The sequence below is a fragment of the Pistacia vera genome, unplaced genomic scaffold, assembly GCF_008641045.1.
Source record: "Pistacia vera cultivar Batoury unplaced genomic scaffold, PisVer_v2 Contig405, whole genome shotgun sequence".
NCBI classification, from domain to species: Eukaryota; Viridiplantae; Streptophyta; class Magnoliopsida; order Sapindales; family Anacardiaceae; genus Pistacia; species Pistacia vera.
Window position 1 is genome coordinate 1982822 of NW_022196230.1, and position 18341 is coordinate 2001162.

An 18341-nucleotide genomic window follows, 5' to 3' on the forward strand; every position below is an offset into this window, starting at 1 on the left:
AAATTATTGGTGATTCAAGTAAAAGAGTGGATGTTGATTTGCGAGATCTTCCTACGAATCCAGGCTTAAGACCCTGAATTTTAGATTATGATCCTAATATTTAAGATCAAATTCGAAGAATATATTTGGAAAAAGGTCCTTGTCAACCTAAGGGCCGTGAGTTTCCTTCTAGGTATTTTGGTAGATTTTTCAAGACAATTTATTGTTTCTTGGTTTAATTAATTTGAACAATGGTTGGAATATAGTGTAGCGAAAGATATTACGTTTTGTCTTTATTCTATATTTTTAAGCCAGATGATGATAAAATGGGATAGTGATTGCTTTGTTTGTCAAGGGTTTTCAAACTGGAAAAAGAAATAAAAATTGAATGTTCACGTTCGAGGTTCTACTAGTGCTTATAACCAAGCTCGAAGAATGTGTGAATGATTATTGAATCAAGACCAATATATTCAGACATTTTTTTAATCAACATTCTTCTCAAGCACGAACTAAGTATTGAATTCATTTAAATGCTACAGTTGATTGTATTCAATTTCTTCTAAGGCAAAGACTTGCATTTTGTGGTAATGATGAATCCTATGATTCAAGCAACCAAGGGAATTTTCCCAAGCTTATATGGTTTCTTGCTAATCATAATGAAGATTACAATGTTGTTGCTTTCAATAATGTTCATGATAATCTCAAATTAACATCACCTAAGATTCAAAAAGACATTGTAAGTGTTGCTTCAAACAAAACAATAGGTGTTATCATTAGAGATTTAGGGGATTCATTATTCTCTAAAAAGATTGATAAATCTCGTGATATCTCTAGGAAGTAACAAAGGGTTGTTGTCATATGTTATGTTAACAAGAATGGACTTGTTATGGAGCGTTTCTAGGTGTTGAACACGTTACCAATACCACAACTCTCTCACTCAAGGCAACACTTGATAATTTCTTTTCAAGGCATGGATTGAGTTTTTCTAGACTGTGAGGACAAGGTTATGATGAAGCTAGTAATATGCAAGAAGAATTTAATGGTTTGAATACGTTGATTTTGAATTATAATAGATGTGTTTATTATTTTCATTTTTTTGCCCATCAACTCTAGTTGATTCTTGTGGCTTTAGCAAAGAACCATGACGATGTTAATAATCTTTTTAATATCATGGGAGTTGTGGTTAATATTGCCAGTGTTTCATTAAAGCGTTGCGGTATTCTTAGAGTTAAACAAGTTTGTAAAGTTATTGAAGCTCTTTCTAATTGTGAACTTTCAAATGGAAAAAGGTATCAATCAAGAGACTAATTTGAAATGTGTCAGTGATGCGCGTTGAGGCTTGCATTATGGTATGTTAATGAGCCTAACCTTGATGTTTTCATCCATTATCGATATTCATAAAATTGTGGCAAAAGATGGGTCAAACTCTGAGCAAAAATTTTATGCAAAAAACATATTGAAATTGATGCAATCATATGACTTTGTGTTTAGTCTATTTTTTATGAAAGATATACTTGGCTTTACAAATGAATTTTTTCAAGCACTACAAAGAAAAAATCAAGATATTGTAAATGCTATGAATTTGGTTGAAACATGTAACAAACTTTACAATTGATAAGAGATAATGGATGAGAGACTTTATTAAGCAAAGTGTGTTCTTTTTATGCCAATCACTAAATTGATGTTCCTAATATGATGATATTTTTTTTATTCAAGGGCAATTACAACGTAAGGCTCAAGGTATCACAAACGTGCATCATTACTGCATTGAATTATTTTATAATGTCCTAGATATACAGCTTCAAGAGTTGAATAATCATTTCAATAAGGTAAACATTGAATTGCTTATTTGTTTGGCATGTTTATGTCCAAATAAATCATTTGTTGCTTTTGATAAACAAAAATTGATGTGTCTTGCCGAACTTTATCCAAAAGATTTTTCTGACTTAGAATTCATGACACTTGATTCTCAACTTAATGTTTACATTTTGGATATGCACTCTAATGTCAAATTTATGGGATTGAAGATTTTGCAAAAATGATGGTTGAAACTAAGAAGGATAAAGTGTTTCCATTAGTTTATTTGTTTATGAAATTAACATTGATTTTAGCCGTTGCCACCGCTAGTTTATAGAGAGCGTTTTCAACAATGAATTTTGTGAAGATTTGTTTGCAAAATTTAATGAGTGATCAATGGTTGAATGATAGCTAGTTGTGTATATAGAGAAATATGCATTTGATAGTATTGATAGTGAAGTCATCATACAATATTTTCAAAAGATGAAATCTCATAGAGGATAATTATAAATGTACTAGTTAATGAGAATTTTATAAATAAAAACTTGTACTTATTTTAAATTAAAATTATATTATTCTTCCAACTTTGATTGCCTACATTTCATTTTTGGCTACGCCCTTGCCAGAGAAGAGATAAAGACCGAGAATGTCGTCATTTAGGTCTGCACAACATTCTATGTCCGCGAGTGCTTCCTCACAATCTTTTAGAGGAAGGAATTATGTAGCATGGGGACATTTTAGGACATTGATCAAAATGGAGGGAAGATATTAACATGTTTATATTGTGGCAAGGTAACTAAAGGGAGGGGTATCTATCGAATAAAACTACATCTAGCACAAATAAAAGGGGAAGTTGGAAAGTGCGCAAAAGCTCCTTATGATGTTAGAGTCTAGATGCAAGAGGCACTAAAAGAAATTGAGGTAAAGAATAAAGGAAAAATTGAGTTTCGTAAGTATGCAAATCTTTATTGCGCTAGTGTCCATGGATTTGAGGGGATATGTTAGGCGAAGATTGTGAAGAGGTCCCTCTATCAGAAATGACCATGAATTAAGGTGTTACTAGTAGTAAAAAGTAATGTACAAGCACTAAAGGAAATAGACTTGTTGGGATTATAAATTATTTTGCTTTGAGACTACTCCTAAGTCTCAACTCTCAATTAAGAGTGTTTTGGTAGGAAAAAAAGCTACGTGGATTGAAGTCATGGCTTTTGCAAGGTTTTTTTTTATGATGCTTGCATCCCTATTAATGTTATAAATTCAATTTATCATCAGCCTTTTGTGAATGTTATAGCTACAATGGGTCCTAAGTATAAACACCCAACTTATCATGCTATACGTGTTAGTTTATTGACAGATGCTAAGAAGGAAGTGTAGTTACTTGTTGACAGTTATAGGAGCACTTGGGAAGATGTTGGATGGACATTGATGGCTAATGGATGGACTGATAATTCACATAGGTCATTGATTAATTTTCTTGGGTATAGTATCAGTGGATGTTTCAGATGTTGTAAAAGACGCCGAGACACTATTCAAATTGTTTGAGGAAATTGCTTTATGGATTTGACCAAAAAATATTGTCCATGTTGTCACAGACAATGGATCAAAATATAAAGTTGTTGGAAGAAACTATTAATTGATCGTCTTGTGCAACACATTACATAAATTTGATGTTAAAAGATATGGCTAAGATGGATATCATAGTTAGACAAAGTTTTTATTTTTTTTATTTTTTTTATTTTTATGACCAGGAGTGTTCGGAACAGTTCACGCACACCTCAACTAATCCCCGAGACCTTGAAACTACCAGCTAGTTCCAATGACNTGTTGTCACAGACAATGGATCAAAATATAAAGTTGTTGGAAGAAACTATTAATTGATCGTCTTGTGCAACACATTACATAAATTTGATGTTAAAAGATATGGCTAAGATGGATATCATAGTTAGACAAAGTTTTTATTTTTTTTATTTTTTTTATTTTTATGACCAGGAGTGTTCGGAACAGTTCACGCACACCTCAACTAATCCCCGAGACCTTGAAACTACCAGCTAGTTCCAATGACTATCTTCATTAGCAATTGAGGAGGAATTCGAACTCATGACCTCTTAAGTAATACATTCAAAAGTCCTTATCGGACCACTCGGCCTTCCATGTTTTATATGATCAAACCTTGTTATAAAATATTTAATCTATTTTAATTTTATCCTTAGTAAATAAAATATGAGATCTATTAAATGAACAATGTTACACATCCAAATTAAGAGCTTTGGATCCTAACAAAGTTACATTAATTATAAAAAAATAAAATTTTATCACATCAACCTTTAATTAATGTAATACTGACGCAATAGCAGTTACCTTAATTTGGATCAAAATTTATATATAATAATATTGAAATTAGATATAGGGTATCAATAACATTCCTCTTTATTAAATTTCATTTTTTAGTGTTTCATAATGCATGTGATATTATTTACATAAATAGTGTTTTGAAAATGAAAATGGTGAAAAATTGCTTGCATAATTGACTAAAAATGACAAGACTATTCATAAAGTAATTAAATAACTGAGACACAATCGCATAACAATATTACACAAATTTTGTATGACCAAAATTAGAATAAAAGAGAAATTAAATAAAATTAGCTAAATTCTAACCGCCATTTTACGTAATAAAAACAATTTTATGAACGACATATTTTAAAGATCTTGGCGGGTAATGATATCAAAAGTGAAAATTCTTCCCGCCATTTGTTTTATGTCATTTAAATTATGTCAATTGAATAATAATTTCCCAAATTTGCTTCATCTAAGTTATTAACAGAGGCAGCTTATGAAGTCTCTGGATCGGATTTCACTCTGAGTTGACTCGATACTCACTGAGTCACTCGTTCTTTCTTTTTTTATTTGTAAAGCGCCGAAGTTATAATTGTTACTGTTTATTTGGCGGTTTCCGAAGGGAGTGGTAAATCCTGTGAAAGCACATCCATTTTGAATTTTTTCCAATCGATTTGATTTTGGCTGATATTCGCAAGATTTGAGGGGCCTATTTAAATAAATCCTCATCTCTGATCTCTAAAATTTTATCTTGATTTGGAGTTTAAATTAAATATATAATAAGCAGGTAATGAAAAGTTCAAATGAAAATGTAGTATAAATGAAAATGCAGTATATATCCAAAGGGATACTTTAGTTGAATATTTGTATAAGCCATTCTACTTCGATTTCTGAAATTAATAATTTTAATATAAACACAAAAAAAGTCATTGAATTACCCCTAAACTATCATAATATTTGTTCGTTTGATTTGTCATTCAAAAATAATTTTCAAAAATTAAAACTTGATTCAAATTTTTTAAGTTATATTTCAATATTTGAAAATGTGATTGATATAATATTAATTTTTTTCAGATCAGAAACTATAGAATATTTTGAAAACGATTTTTAGTTATTTTACAATTTTATACTAGTTTTTAGGATTTTATTTGAAAATTGTTTTAGAAAACAATTTGACTCATTTTAAATTTTTAATCAAACGCATTTTCATAAGATTTATTATATTTATTATTTTCAAAAGCAAAAAATTGTATTTAAATTATACATCAAAGAGGGTTGACTTAGCATATAATAACTGTTTTTTTTGTATAGTTTTTACAGTTTTTTTTTTTTCGGTAATAACAATTTCATTATTTAAAATATTATTGGTATTGATTTATGATATTAAATGTAAGACTTGTAACATTGAGCATGAAGACAGTAACATGGAACAAAAAAATTATAGCATTTACTATATCACTCTTGATTTACAATAATGCTACACGTATGTAGAGAGCCTACATGAAGATGCCCTCACCAGAGCATTACTATTATTTTTTTTAATTCAAAAATTCTTCCACTCCATAAAAATATTTTCCACAACTCGAACGAGTCAGAACACCGAGTTTACGAGTCAAGAGTCGAAAACTCAAAACTACCACGAGTAGTTTAACTCGGTACATCAAGCATGGAGAGGCTTTCTTTTTAGGGTTTCTCTCCCCTCCACAAACACAAAAACAGAGAGCATAAAAGACATATCTGTAATGGCGGTTATCAAACCCTAACAAGGTAAAACCTCTCTCTGTGTTTCTCTCCAAACAAATAGAAATATAAATCAACGTATACATATAAAAATCGTTCAATCTATCACTCTATTTCTCCACTTACCACTCGATCACTCTCGATTTCGAAAAAAATCGATTCTAATCCCTATCTATCTCTCGGAACACAGAATTTTATGAAATTTGGTTTTCCAGCAGTTAGTTTAACTAACTGTTGATTTATTTGTCTTGATTTGTTTCATAGGATCTGTGAAGATTCTGGATCTCCGAGTTATTGAAACGAAGCATTAATCGTGTCTGCAGCAAATTGTTCGATTTTTTGGAACATAGAGTTATTTATAGTGAATTTAGTTGAATCTAGGGTTTCGATTTGATTTGATTTGTTATCGATCTAATGGAGGTTAAGGTGAGTAGACCTAGGGGTAGACCGAGGAAAAGAAAGAGACCAGAGGATGAAAATGTTGTGGTCACGGATAAGAGACGCGGTTTTGTTGAGGTGAAACCAATTCCGTTAGTTGGTAGATATGTGCTGAAAGAATTTGCGGGAAATGGTATATATTTAGGGAAAATTGTTTATTATGAGAGTGGATTGTATAGAGTGGATTATGAGGATGGTGATTGTGAGGATTTGGATAGCAGTGAGCTACGTCAGTTCCTTGTAGGTGAAAAAGATTTTGATGATGAACTAAGTAGAAGAAGGGTGAAACTAGATGAATGGATCTTGAAAAGGAGTGTCAAGAAGAAGCAGGATGATATAGAGAAGAAAGATAGGGATTTAAAATGTGAGGTGGACAAGGTAGAAGTTTCTGTTCTGAGTGACGTGAGTGGCAGATTGATGGTTGATGACGATGAGGAACTAGTTGAAGGTGATGTGGATTCGTCAAGTGATTCGTGTGAGCATGTGCGTGACATGGATGCCAGTTTGGAGGCTGAAGCCCCACATATTCCTCCTCTTCAACTGCCACCATCTTCGGGGACTATTGGTGTGCCAGAGGAGTATGTTTCACAACTTTTTTCAGTATATGGGTTCTTGAGGTCTTTTGGTATTCGACTGTTTTTGAGCCCATTTGGATTGGATGATTTTGTTGGGTCACTAAATTGTTGTGTTCCAAACACATTGATGGATTCCATTCATGTGGCTTTGATGCGTGTGTTGAAGCGTCATCTTGAAGCACTCTCTTCTGATGGCTCAGAGCTTGTATCAAATTGCTTCAGGTAATATATATATATTTGTTAGTATATCAGCGTGTTAATATGAGTGCACTTATTGGAAATGATGTTTTTCATTAGTGTTTGTAGTTGAGTATAATATATAACTGGTTACTAAAATAGAATGTATGCACTGGTTAGATTTTGAATGTTTTGGATCTTTAGAAAAAAATACTGTAACTCTTACTTGTGCAGATTACTTTGACCGTATGATTGAAGTGCTTTTTGTTTTTCATTCTTAGAACGAGAATGTGTCAGCTTTAAAAAGTTTTTACATAGCATTATTTTTATCCCAATAACATAGATTTGTGTTAGATGCATTTTTTTTTTTTTTTTTAAATGAGGAATCATTCTTTATGCAGGTGCATGGATTGGAGCTTGCTTGATACATTGACTTGGCCTGTTTATGTAGTCCAGTATCTCACCTTAATGGGATACACAAAAGGACCTGAGTGGAAAGGATTCTACAACGATGCTTTAGAGAGGGAGTATTATTCCTTATCTACAGGAAGGAAGTTGATGATTTTACAAATCTTGTGTGACGATGCATTAGATTGTGGAGAAATACGAGCTGAAATTGACATGCGTGAAGAATCAGAAGTTGGGATAGACCCTGATGCAGTTGTAACTAATGCTCCAGAAAATGGACCCAGAAGGGTCCATCCTAGGTATTCCAAAACTTCAGCTTGCAAGGGTAGAGAGGCTGTGGAGATCATTGCAGGAAGCAATGAGACAAAGTCTGCTTGTAAAGCAGGGGACGTCGATGCTCCTGACGATGATGTGGATGGGAATGGTGATGAATGCTGCATTTGTGGCATGGATGGAACTTTGCTTTGCTGTGATGGTTGCCCGTCGGCATACCATACAAGATGTATAGGTGTTGCCAAAATGTATATACCAGAAGGCTCATGGTATTGCCCGGAGTGCACAATAAATAAGACGGGTCTGATTATCACTATGGGAACATCACTTAGAGGAGCAGAAGTTTTTGGCATTGATTCATATGAGCAAGTCTTCTTGGGTACATGCAATCACTTAATGGTGTATGTTTTCTACACCTTTTTACATCCTACCCCTTTTTGTAGACTACATTATTTATTTAATTTGATGGACCTTTATGCTCTCCTTTTCTCTATGAAACATGTATCATTATACTCTATTATTGCTTTTTGCCCTTGACCTGAAATTTATATGCAACTCTGTCTTTATGCATTATTCTGGACTTCATGGTTTTTTATTTATTTTTCCCTGAAACATGTCTAAGTGCCTTGTATGCTGTTTTGCAATTGATAATTGCAGGCTCAGTACATCCAATAACACTGAACCATATTTTAGATACTACAATCCCTTTGACATCCCAATGGTCCTGCAAGTGCTTTTATCATCTGCACAACATATATCATCGTACTCAGGAATATGCAAGGCAATTCTACAGTATTGGGGCATCCCAGAAGGTGTCATTGATCCCATGGGAGTGATAAAGGCAGATGAAAAGTTTTGTAGTCTATCACCTCATCCTCCTGTCAAGGAAAGCTGTGGAGTTACAGATATGGTTGAAGCTGAGAATGCATGTAGTAACAATGGAAGTAATTTAGATAATGTGGCAGTTTCAAGTTTAGGTACTTCTGTGGACACAATGACCCAACCCAACCTTCCTGTTGGTCAGAGCAATAGTTTAACTGTAACAGAAAAAACAAATATGAAGCTACATGGACATATTAAGATGGAGTCTGCCATGTCTACTGGTTCGATCACCCAGCAAGCTGAACCATCTGATCTAACCTACCAAAGCTTGGTCGACAGGTCAAGTGCAATAGACTTTATGACGTGCACCTCACGAATCAGTAATGAGAGTTATAACAGGCATGAAAGCTCATGCTTACCGGCAAATATGTTCTTCCAAAGCAAGGAAGGAAATTATGCAGGTTTTTTAAGAGGTGGAAGAAACTCTGCTGGTAATTGTGCTTACATGGGATCCAATTTCAAACCCCAGGCATATATAAACCAATATATGCATGGAGACTTTGCTGCAGCTGCTGCAGCTAAATTGGCTGTTCTTTCATCTGAGGAAAGCCAGGTTTCAGAGGCACTCAAATCAGGAAATGCCAGAAAAGTTATCTCTGGTAGCATTTTAATGCAAGCAAAAGCATTCTCGTCAACAGCCTCACGCTTTTTCTGGCCATGTCCGGAAAAGAAGCTTTGGGAGGTTCCTAGGGAGAGGTGTAGTTGGTGTTATTCTTGTAAAGCCCCAGCTTCAAGCAGGAGAGGATGCATGTTGAATTCAGCTATCACAATTGCCACTAAAGGTGCTATGAAGTTTTTTAATGGTCTTCATCCCCCGAAGATTGGGGAGGGGAGTCTTCCTACTATTGCAGCATACATATTATACATGGAGGAGAGCTTATGTGGTCTTATGAAGGGCTCCTTTGTGAGTTCAAGTTATAGAAATAGATGGCGTAAACAAGTTCAAGAAGCTTCTACATTCAATTTGTTAAAAGGCCTCTTACTTGAAGTGAGTCTTTCTTCTTTAACCCCCTAATTTCTTGGCATACTTAATTATTAAAACAGGCATTTTGCATGAACTAGTTTAGCTTTTTATTATTGTTTGAGGTTCCTGCTTATTTTATAAGTAGGTGCCTATTTTTATTCAGTTTGATAGAATGTTTTCTTTTTCCAAAGATGAGGCATATATTTTTGGCAACAATCTTCTTGTCCTCAGTCATGTCAAAAGTTTGATCTTTTCCCTTGGAAGGCATATTACATTCTTTATGCATATGCTTTATGTATGTTGCATTTTATGATGTCATGATCTTCATTTGCAGCTTGAGGAAAACATCTGCCTTATCGCTCTTTCTGGGGACTGGATTAAGTTGATGGATGATTGGCTGGTGGACTCTACCATGATTCAAAGTGCTTCATGCAATGTTGGAACAACAAGGAAACGTGGACCCAGTCGGAAGCGAGGTCGGAAACAATCTGGTGTATCAGAAGATACAGCTGATGATTCCAATGACCAAAGTTTCAGCTGGTGGCAAGGGGGGAAGTCAGCAGATGTTATATTCCAGAAAGCAATTTTGCCACGTTCAATGGTTAGAAATGCAGCTCGCCGAGGTAACTTCTGTACTGCACAGAAATGTTGACAAATTTTGTTCCACTATTCATTGCAGGCATCTTTCATCAATAATTTTCATATTTTATATTAAATAGGGAGAAAACTAATACTCATGATTTTTGGCTTATCAGGTGGTGTGAGAAAATTTTCCAATGTTAATTATGGTGATGGTTCTGAGTTTCCTAAAAGAAGCAGGCAGTTGTTTTGGAGAGCTGCAGTGGAAAGGAGTAAGACTGCTTCGCAGCTTGCACTTCAGGTTTGTCATTGTTTATATTATGTGATTTCATTCATTTTATATTCTTCATCCTCAATTTGTTTTAGCGTTGTCACTTTGGTCTGACTACATAATTGATTTCTCTGGTTGTATTTCTGAAATTGAAGGTATTTGGAATTTTTGCATCAGGTTAGATATGTGGACCTTCATGTTAGATGGAGCGATCTTGTCCGTCCCGACCAGAATCTCCAGGATGGAAAGGGTCCAGAGACAGAAGCTTCTGCTTTCCGAAATGCAATTATTTGCGATAAGAAAATTGTGGAAAACAAGATCAGATATGGAGTTGTTTTTGGGAATCAAAAGCATCTTCCTTCACGTGTTATGAAGAATATCATTGAAATAGAGCAAAATCAAAATGGAAAGGAGAAGTATTGGTTTCCTGAAACTCGCATTCCCTTATATCTGATCAAAGAGTATGAAGAAAGCAAGGATAAGGTTATTTTTCCATCAGCAAAGAAGCCGTCAGATGAATTGTCTGAGTTGCAGAAAAAGCAGTTGAAAGCTTCCCGAAAAGACATGTTTTCCTATCTTGTCTGTAAGAGGGATAAGCTGGAGAAGTGTGCTTGTGCTTCATGTCATCTGGATGTTTTACTTGGGTAATTATTTTGTTTTATTTTACATCTTTCACTGTTTTGGTTCTTCCCACCTACTTGCTCTATGCTCATTAGTCTTTCTCTGGTGTAATTTTCAGGAATGCGGTCAAGTGCAGTGCATGCCAAGGTATAATAATTACTAAGCTTCCATTTTTACTTTCAGAATTCTCTTTAGATTCCCAGTTGTTAATCTATGCTTGCTTGTGCGTTTTAATATCCATTTCAAAGAGTGTGCCTATAATGTAAATATCGGAAGTTTTGGAATTTGCCACATGACATCCAATTATTACCCTCCTTTCTTCTACAACTACTTTGATTGACTGTCTAAATTTACCTTCTGTTCTGTCTATCAAGGATTACTAAAGAATAGGGCATGCTTTTCTGAGATATTGTTTTATCTACAAAATGTAAAATTGCTTTTTTTTTTTTTTTAAATGAGGAATCATTCTTTATGCAGGTGCATGGATTGGAGCTTGCTTGATACATTGACTTGGCCTGTTTATGTAGTCCAGTATCTCACCTTAATGGGATACACAAAAGGACCTGAGTGGAAAGGATTCTACAACGATGCTTTAGAGAGGGAGTATTATTCCTTATCTACAGGAAGGAAGTTGATGATTTTACAAATCTTGTGTGATGATGCATTAGATTGTGGAGAAATACGAGCAGAAATTGACATGCGTGAAGAATCAGAAGTTGGGATAGACCCTGATGCAGTTGTAACTAATGCTCCAGAAAATGGACCCAGAAGGGTCCATCCTAGGTATTCCAAAACTTCAGCTTGCAAGGGTAGAGAGGCTGTGGAGATCATTGCAGGAAGCAATGAGACAAAGTCTGCTTGTAAAGCAAGGGATGTCGATGCTCCTGATGATGATGTGGATGGGAATGGTGATGAATGCTGCATTTGTGGCATGGATGGAACCTTGCTTTGCTGTGATGGGTGCCCTTCGGCGTACCATACAAGATGTATAGGTGTTGCCAAAATGTATATACCAGAAGGCTCATGGTATTGCCCGGAGTGCACAATAAATAAGACGGGTCTGATTATCACTATGGGAACATCACTTAGAGGAGCAGAAGTTTTTGGCATTGATTCATATGAGCAAGTCTTCTTGGGTACATGCAATCACTTAATGGTGTATGTTTTCTACACCTTTTTACATCCTACCCCTTTTTGTAGACTACATTATTTATTTAATTTGATGGACCTTTATGCTCTCCTTTTCTCTATGAAACATGTATCATTATACTCTATTATTGCTTTTTGCCCTTGACCTGAAATTTATATGCAACTCTGTCTTTATGCATTATTCTGGACTTCATGGTTTTTTATTTATTTTTCCCTGAAACATGTCTAAGTGCCTTGTATGCTGTTTTGCAATTGATAATTGCAGGCTCAGTACATCCAATAACACTGAACCATATTTTAGATACTACAATCCCGTTGACATCCCAATGGTCCTGCAAGTGCTTTTATCATCTGCACAACATGTATCATCGTACTCAGGAATATGCAAGGCAATTCTACAGTATTGGGGCATCCCAGAAGGTGTCATTGATCCCATGGGAGTGATAAAGGCAGATGAAAAGTTTTGTAGTCTATCACCTCATCCTCCTGTCAAGGAAAGCTGTGGAGTTACAGATATGGTTGAAGCTGAGAATGCATGTAGTAACAATGGAAGTAATTTAGATAATGTGGCAGTTTCAAGTTTAGGTACTTCTGTGGACACAATGACCCAACCCAACCTTCCTGTTGGTCAGAGCAATAGTTTAACTGTAACAGAAAAAACAAATATGAAGCTACATGGACATATTAAGATGGAGTCTGCCATGTCTACTGGTTCGATCACCCAGCAAGCTGAACCATCTGATCTAACCTACCAAAGCTTGGTCGACAGGTCAAGTGCAATAGACTTTATGACGTGCACCTCACGAATCAGTAATGAGAGTTATAACAGGCATGAAAGCTCATGCTTACCGGCAAATATGTTCTTCCAAAGCAAGGAAGGAAATTATGCAGGTTTTTTAAGAGGTGGAAGAAACTCTGCTGGTAATTGTGCTTACATGGGATCCAATTTCAAACCCCAGGCATATATAAACCAATATATGCATGGAGACTTTGCTGCAGCTGCTGCAGCTAAATTGGCTGTTCTTTCATCTGAGGAAAGCCAGGTTTCAGAGGCACTCAAATCAGGAAATGCCAGAAAAGTTATCTCTGGTAGCATTTTAATGCAAGCAAAAGCATTCTCGTCAACAGCCTCACGCTTTTTCTGGCCATGTCCGGAAAAGAAGCTTTGGGAGGTTCCTAGGGAGAGGTGTAGTTGGTGTTATTCTTGTAAAGCCCCAGCTTCAAGCAGGAGAGGATGCATGTTGAATTCAGCTATCACAATTGCCACTAAAGGTGCTATGAAGTTTTTTAATGGTCTTCATCCCCCGAAGATTGGGGAGGGGAGTCTTCCTACTATTGCAGCATACATATTATACATGGAGGAGAGCTTATGTGGTCTTATGAAGGGCTCCTTTGTGAGTTCAAGTTATAGAAATAGATGGCGTAAACAAGTTCAAGAAGCTTCTACATTCAATTTGTTAAAAGGCCTCTTACTTGAAGTGAGTCTTTCTTCTTTAACCCCCTAATTTCTTGGCATACTTAATTATTAAAACAGGCATTTTGCATGAACTAGTTTAGCTTTTTATTATTGTTTGAGGTTCCTGCTTATTTTATAAGTAGGTGCCTATTTTTATTCAGTTTGATAGAATGTTTTCTTTTTCCAAAGATGAGGCATATATTTTTGGCAACAATCTTCTTGTCCTCAGTCATGTCAAAAGTTTGATCTTTTCCCTTGGAAGGCATATTACATTCTTTATGCATATGCTTTATGTATGTTGCATTTTATGATGTCATGATCTTCATTTGCAGCTTGAGGAAAACATCTGCCTTATCGCTCTTTCTGGGGACTGGATTAAGTTGATGGATGATTGGCTGGTGGACTCTACCATGATTCAAAGTGCTTCATGCAATGTTGGAACAACAAGGAAACGTGGACCCAGTCGGAAGCGAGGTCGGAAACAATCTGGTGTATCAGAAGATACAGCTGATGATTCCAATGACCAAAGTTTCAGCTGGTGGCAAGGGGGGAAGTCAGCAGATGTTATATTCCAGAAAGCAATTTTGCCACGTTCAATGGTTAGAAATGCAGCTCGCCGAGGTAACTTCTGTACTGCACAGAAATGTTGACAAATTTTGTTCCACTATTCATTGCAGGCATCTTTCATCAATAATTTTCATATTTTATATTAAATAGGGAGAAAACTAATACTCATGATTTTTGGCTTATCAGGTGGTGTGAGAAAATTTTCCAATGTTAATTATGGTGATGGTTCTGAGTTTCCTAAAAGAAGCAGGCAGTTGTTTTGGAGAGCTGCAGTGGAAAGGAGTAAGACTGCTTCGCAGCTTGCACTTCAGGTTTGTCATTGTTTATATTATGTGATTTCATTCATTTTATATTCTTCATCCTCAATTTGTTTTAGCGTTGTCACTTTGGTCTGACTACATAATTGATTTCTCTGGTTGTATTTCTGAAATTGAAGGTATTTGGAATTTTTGCATCAGGTTAGATATGTGGACCTTCATGTTAGATGGAGCGATCTTGTCCGTCCCGACCAGAATCTCCAGGATGGAAAGGGTCCAGAGACAGAAGCTTCTGCTTTCCGAAATGCAATTATTTGCGATAAGAAAATTGTGGAAAACAAGATCAGATATGGAGTTGTTTTTGGGAATCAAAAGCATCTTCCTTCACGTGTTATGAAGAATATCATTGAAATAGAGCAAAATCAAAATGGAAAGGAGAAGTATTGGTTTCCTGAAACTCGCATTCCCTTATATCTGATCAAAGAGTATGAAGAAAGCAAGGATAAGGTTATTTTTCCATCAGCAAAGAAGCCGTCAGATGAATTGTCTGAGTTGCAGAAAAAGCAGTTGAAAGCTTCCCGAAAAGACATGTTTTCCTATCTTGTCTGTAAGAGGGATAAGCTGGAGAAGTGTGCTTGTGCTTCATGTCATCTGGATGTTTTACTTGGGTAATTATTTTGTTTTATTTTACATCTTTCACTGTTTTGGTTCTTCCCACCTACTTGCTCTATGCTCATTAGTCTTTCTCTGGTGTAATTTTCAGGAATGCGGTCAAGTGCAGTGCATGCCAAGGTATAATAATTACTAAGCTTCCATTTTTACTTTCAGAATTCTCTTTAGATTCCCAGTTGTTAATCTATGCTTGCTTGTGCGTTTTAATATCCATTTCAAAGAGTGTGCCTATAATGTAAATATCGGAAGTTTTGGAATTTGCCACATGACATCCAATTATTACCCTCCTTTCTTCTACAACTACTTTGATTGACTGTCTAAATTTACCTTCTGTTCTGTCTATCAAGGATTACTAAAGAATAGGGCATGCTTTTCTGAGATATTGTTTTATCTACAAAATGTAAAATTTAAAAAAAAAAAAAAAAAAAACTATATCATTAAAAATCTGAAAAGGTTTTAGAAGAAGTTTATTAGTGCCTTTATGTATTGATGGATTATGTTATGAAATGCTGAAATCATCTGGCCTAAAAAAGACAGTTTGTAAAAGACCCTAATGGGGAAACTTTGCTATTTGCTACATTGGCTTTAATTGGAATATAATGGGCCTGTTTAATTTGTGATTTAAAAAAGTAATAAAAAAATTATACAAGACAAAAAGTTGAGTTGTATTTTTAATATTTTTAAAATCTAAAAATACATCTGATATAATATTTATTTATTTTTGGAAATATCATTGGTATAGTATCTTAAAACAGTGAAAATTTGGATATTTATTTGGTTAACATGTTGTTAGAAACACTTTTCTTCCAAATATCTTTTATTAACATAATCATAACATTTAACAAAATGAAATATGATTGGTACATTATACTGAACTGAGCATAGTCATGAGTGTTTTTATAGATTATAATTATGTAATAGTATTTAGACTAAATTTATTATATAGGTTCCACTGTAATTTTATAATATTTGGCTTTTTAATATGTAGGTACTATTGTTATATTATAGTAAAATACAAACATTTACTATATACTTACTTAAATAAATTGTAATTTCCTATGTATTTTTATGATTTAAAATCAATCTAATGAGAATACTGAAGATGAATGAATATTTAAGTGGTGTAATATTAGTCTTTAATATTTAATAAAATGTGAGAGATATAAGAATCAACATAATATTTAGGTGTACATCATATAGAAGTTCTTATTTTGTTTTGTGGACAGGTTATTGTCATGAGGGTTGTACTTTAAGTTCAATGTACATGAATGGTGAAGTGGAGCCCTTGATCACCTGCAACCAGTGTTATCATGTCAAATTTCTTGCCCCGAGTCTAGTTCGCAGTGAGTCTCCAACTAGTCCCTTGCCCTTGCAACGGCAAGAATATCAAACTGCTATGACGGTCACTAAAGCAACACGACCTAATGCTTTTAGCCAACCTTTAGCATGTGTTAAAACTGAGGAGAGTGTTACTGATGTTAAGCAAACTACTTCTAATTCTAATTTGGCAACGAAAACCCGAAGTAGAACATTGTCTTGGGGAATCATATGGAAGAAAAAGAACATTGAAGATAAAGGTGCTGATTTCAGGCGTGCAAACATTCTCCTAAGGGGTAGCTCAGATGTACAAGGTTTAGGGCCTGTTTGTGATCTGTGTCAACTGCCGTACAACTCTGATCTGATGTATATTCACTGTGAAACTTGCGAAAGTAAGTTGCTTTATTCAATAGGTGCAATATGTTTTAAAAGGTGTATACTATCCTTATATTTACATTGGCACATTCGGTCTGTGATTATCTGCAGGGTGGTTTCATGCTGAAGCTGTTGAACTTGAGGAGTCAAAGCTTTCTGATGTAGTAGGTTTCAAGTGTTGCAAATGTCGTAGGATTGGTGGACCTGAGTGTCCCTACATGGATCCTGAACTCAAGGAAAAAAAGCGCAAGAACCGTCGCTTGAGGGCTCAAAAGCAGGGACAAGGCGCTATGAAGATGGAATCTGAGTTTGGCACCCCTTCTGAATCTAAGGAGTGTAAACCCACTACTCCAATGTATCCCATGGAGGAAGTATTTGTACCAAACACTGATCCTCTCCTTTTCTCTCTTTCAAAAGTTGAGCTTATCAAAGAGCCCAATTCAGAAGTGGGTTTTGGATGGAATGCTGCTGGGCCAGGGCCGCAAAAACTTCCAGTCAGAAGGCATGTGAAATGCGAAGAGGATGTTGATGGTAGTTCTATTGGGAATTATCTTTCTCAAGCTGAATTATCTATGCATTTTGAATCAAATAACGTCATGAACCCAGAGGAACCTTCAGTTCCGTGTGTGGGATGGGATACTTCTGCCAATGGCCTTGAAGGAGAGATGCTGTTTGACCTTGGAGGTCTTAGCTATGAAGATATGGAGTTCGAACCCCAAACCTACTTTTCTTTTTCAGAGTTGCTAGCAACAGATGAGGGTGGTACTTTGGATGGAACTGATACCTCTGGGGTTGTGCCTGGAAACCAGGAAGATATTTCTTTTTCAATTTCACAGGATATACTCCCAGAACATGGAATGGGTACATCTAATGATAAACATTCAAATTCAACTGTTGGTACAATGCATTGTCGAATTTGTTCAGATATGACAGAATCCCCTGATCTCTCATGCAAGGTTTGTGGGTTTTTGATACATCGCCGTTGTTCTCCTTGGGATGAGTCCTGTCACACAGAAGGAAGTTGGAGATGTGGGAATTGTCGAGAGTGGCGATAGCTGACTCCTTGTTTTTTAAAGGTTTTGTGGTGTTCTGTTTTTTCACACAGAGGGAGTGTTGTTTGATGACGATATGACGATCTGCAAGAATGTGGTTGAGCTGGCCTTACAAACGGAAATTGTACATCATTCTGAGGAAGAATGATGATCAACAGCTTAAATTATCTTCTCCTTGGGTGTTGAAATGGGAGAAATTTTGAAAACGCCAAGCGGTTTTTGCAGTTATATACATGGCTCCACTTGTCACGGCACTGGATATGAACTTTACTCTGACTGAATCAGTAAGTTCATGGAGATGCATTTTGTCATTTGGTGAAAGAAGTTGGGAGTTTTTACTCCCAATATTGGCCGTGTTAGTGGTGAAAATTATTTGTGGTGGGAAGTGGGAACAGTAGGAGTATTTCACAGGCTTAAAAGGTGATGTAGGTTGGTAAGGTAAGCATGCCTTTTTG

The 18341-nt window shown here is 35.5% G+C and overlaps 1 protein-coding gene across 3 annotated transcripts; it reads left to right on the forward strand.

Moving 5' to 3' along the window:
• Positions 1–5783: 5783 nt before the first annotated feature.
• On the forward strand, positions 5784–17909 carry LOC116142177 (DDT domain-containing protein PTM). Of its 3 annotated transcripts, XM_031427613.1 has the most exons (10): positions 5784–5880; positions 6118–7088; positions 7445–8125; positions 8382–9594; positions 9905–10193; positions 10326–10450; positions 10598–11064; positions 15234–15262; positions 16369–16851; positions 16946–17909. In XM_031427613.1, the coding sequence occupies exons 2-10, from the start codon at positions 6268–6270 to the stop codon at positions 17887–17889; spliced, it is 5052 nt and encodes a 1683-aa protein (XP_031283473.1). In that variant the 5' UTR covers positions 5784–5880; positions 6118–6267; the 3' UTR covers positions 17890–17909. The 3 variants fall into 3 exon arrangements, with proteins under 3 accessions (XP_031283473.1, XP_031283475.1, XP_031283474.1); XM_031427614.1 differs by having other exon boundaries at positions 5814–7088; XM_031427615.1 differs by lacking the exons at positions 15234–15262; positions 16369–16851; positions 16946–17909 and adding an exon at positions 11160–11476.
• Positions 17910–18341: the final 432 nt, after the last annotated feature.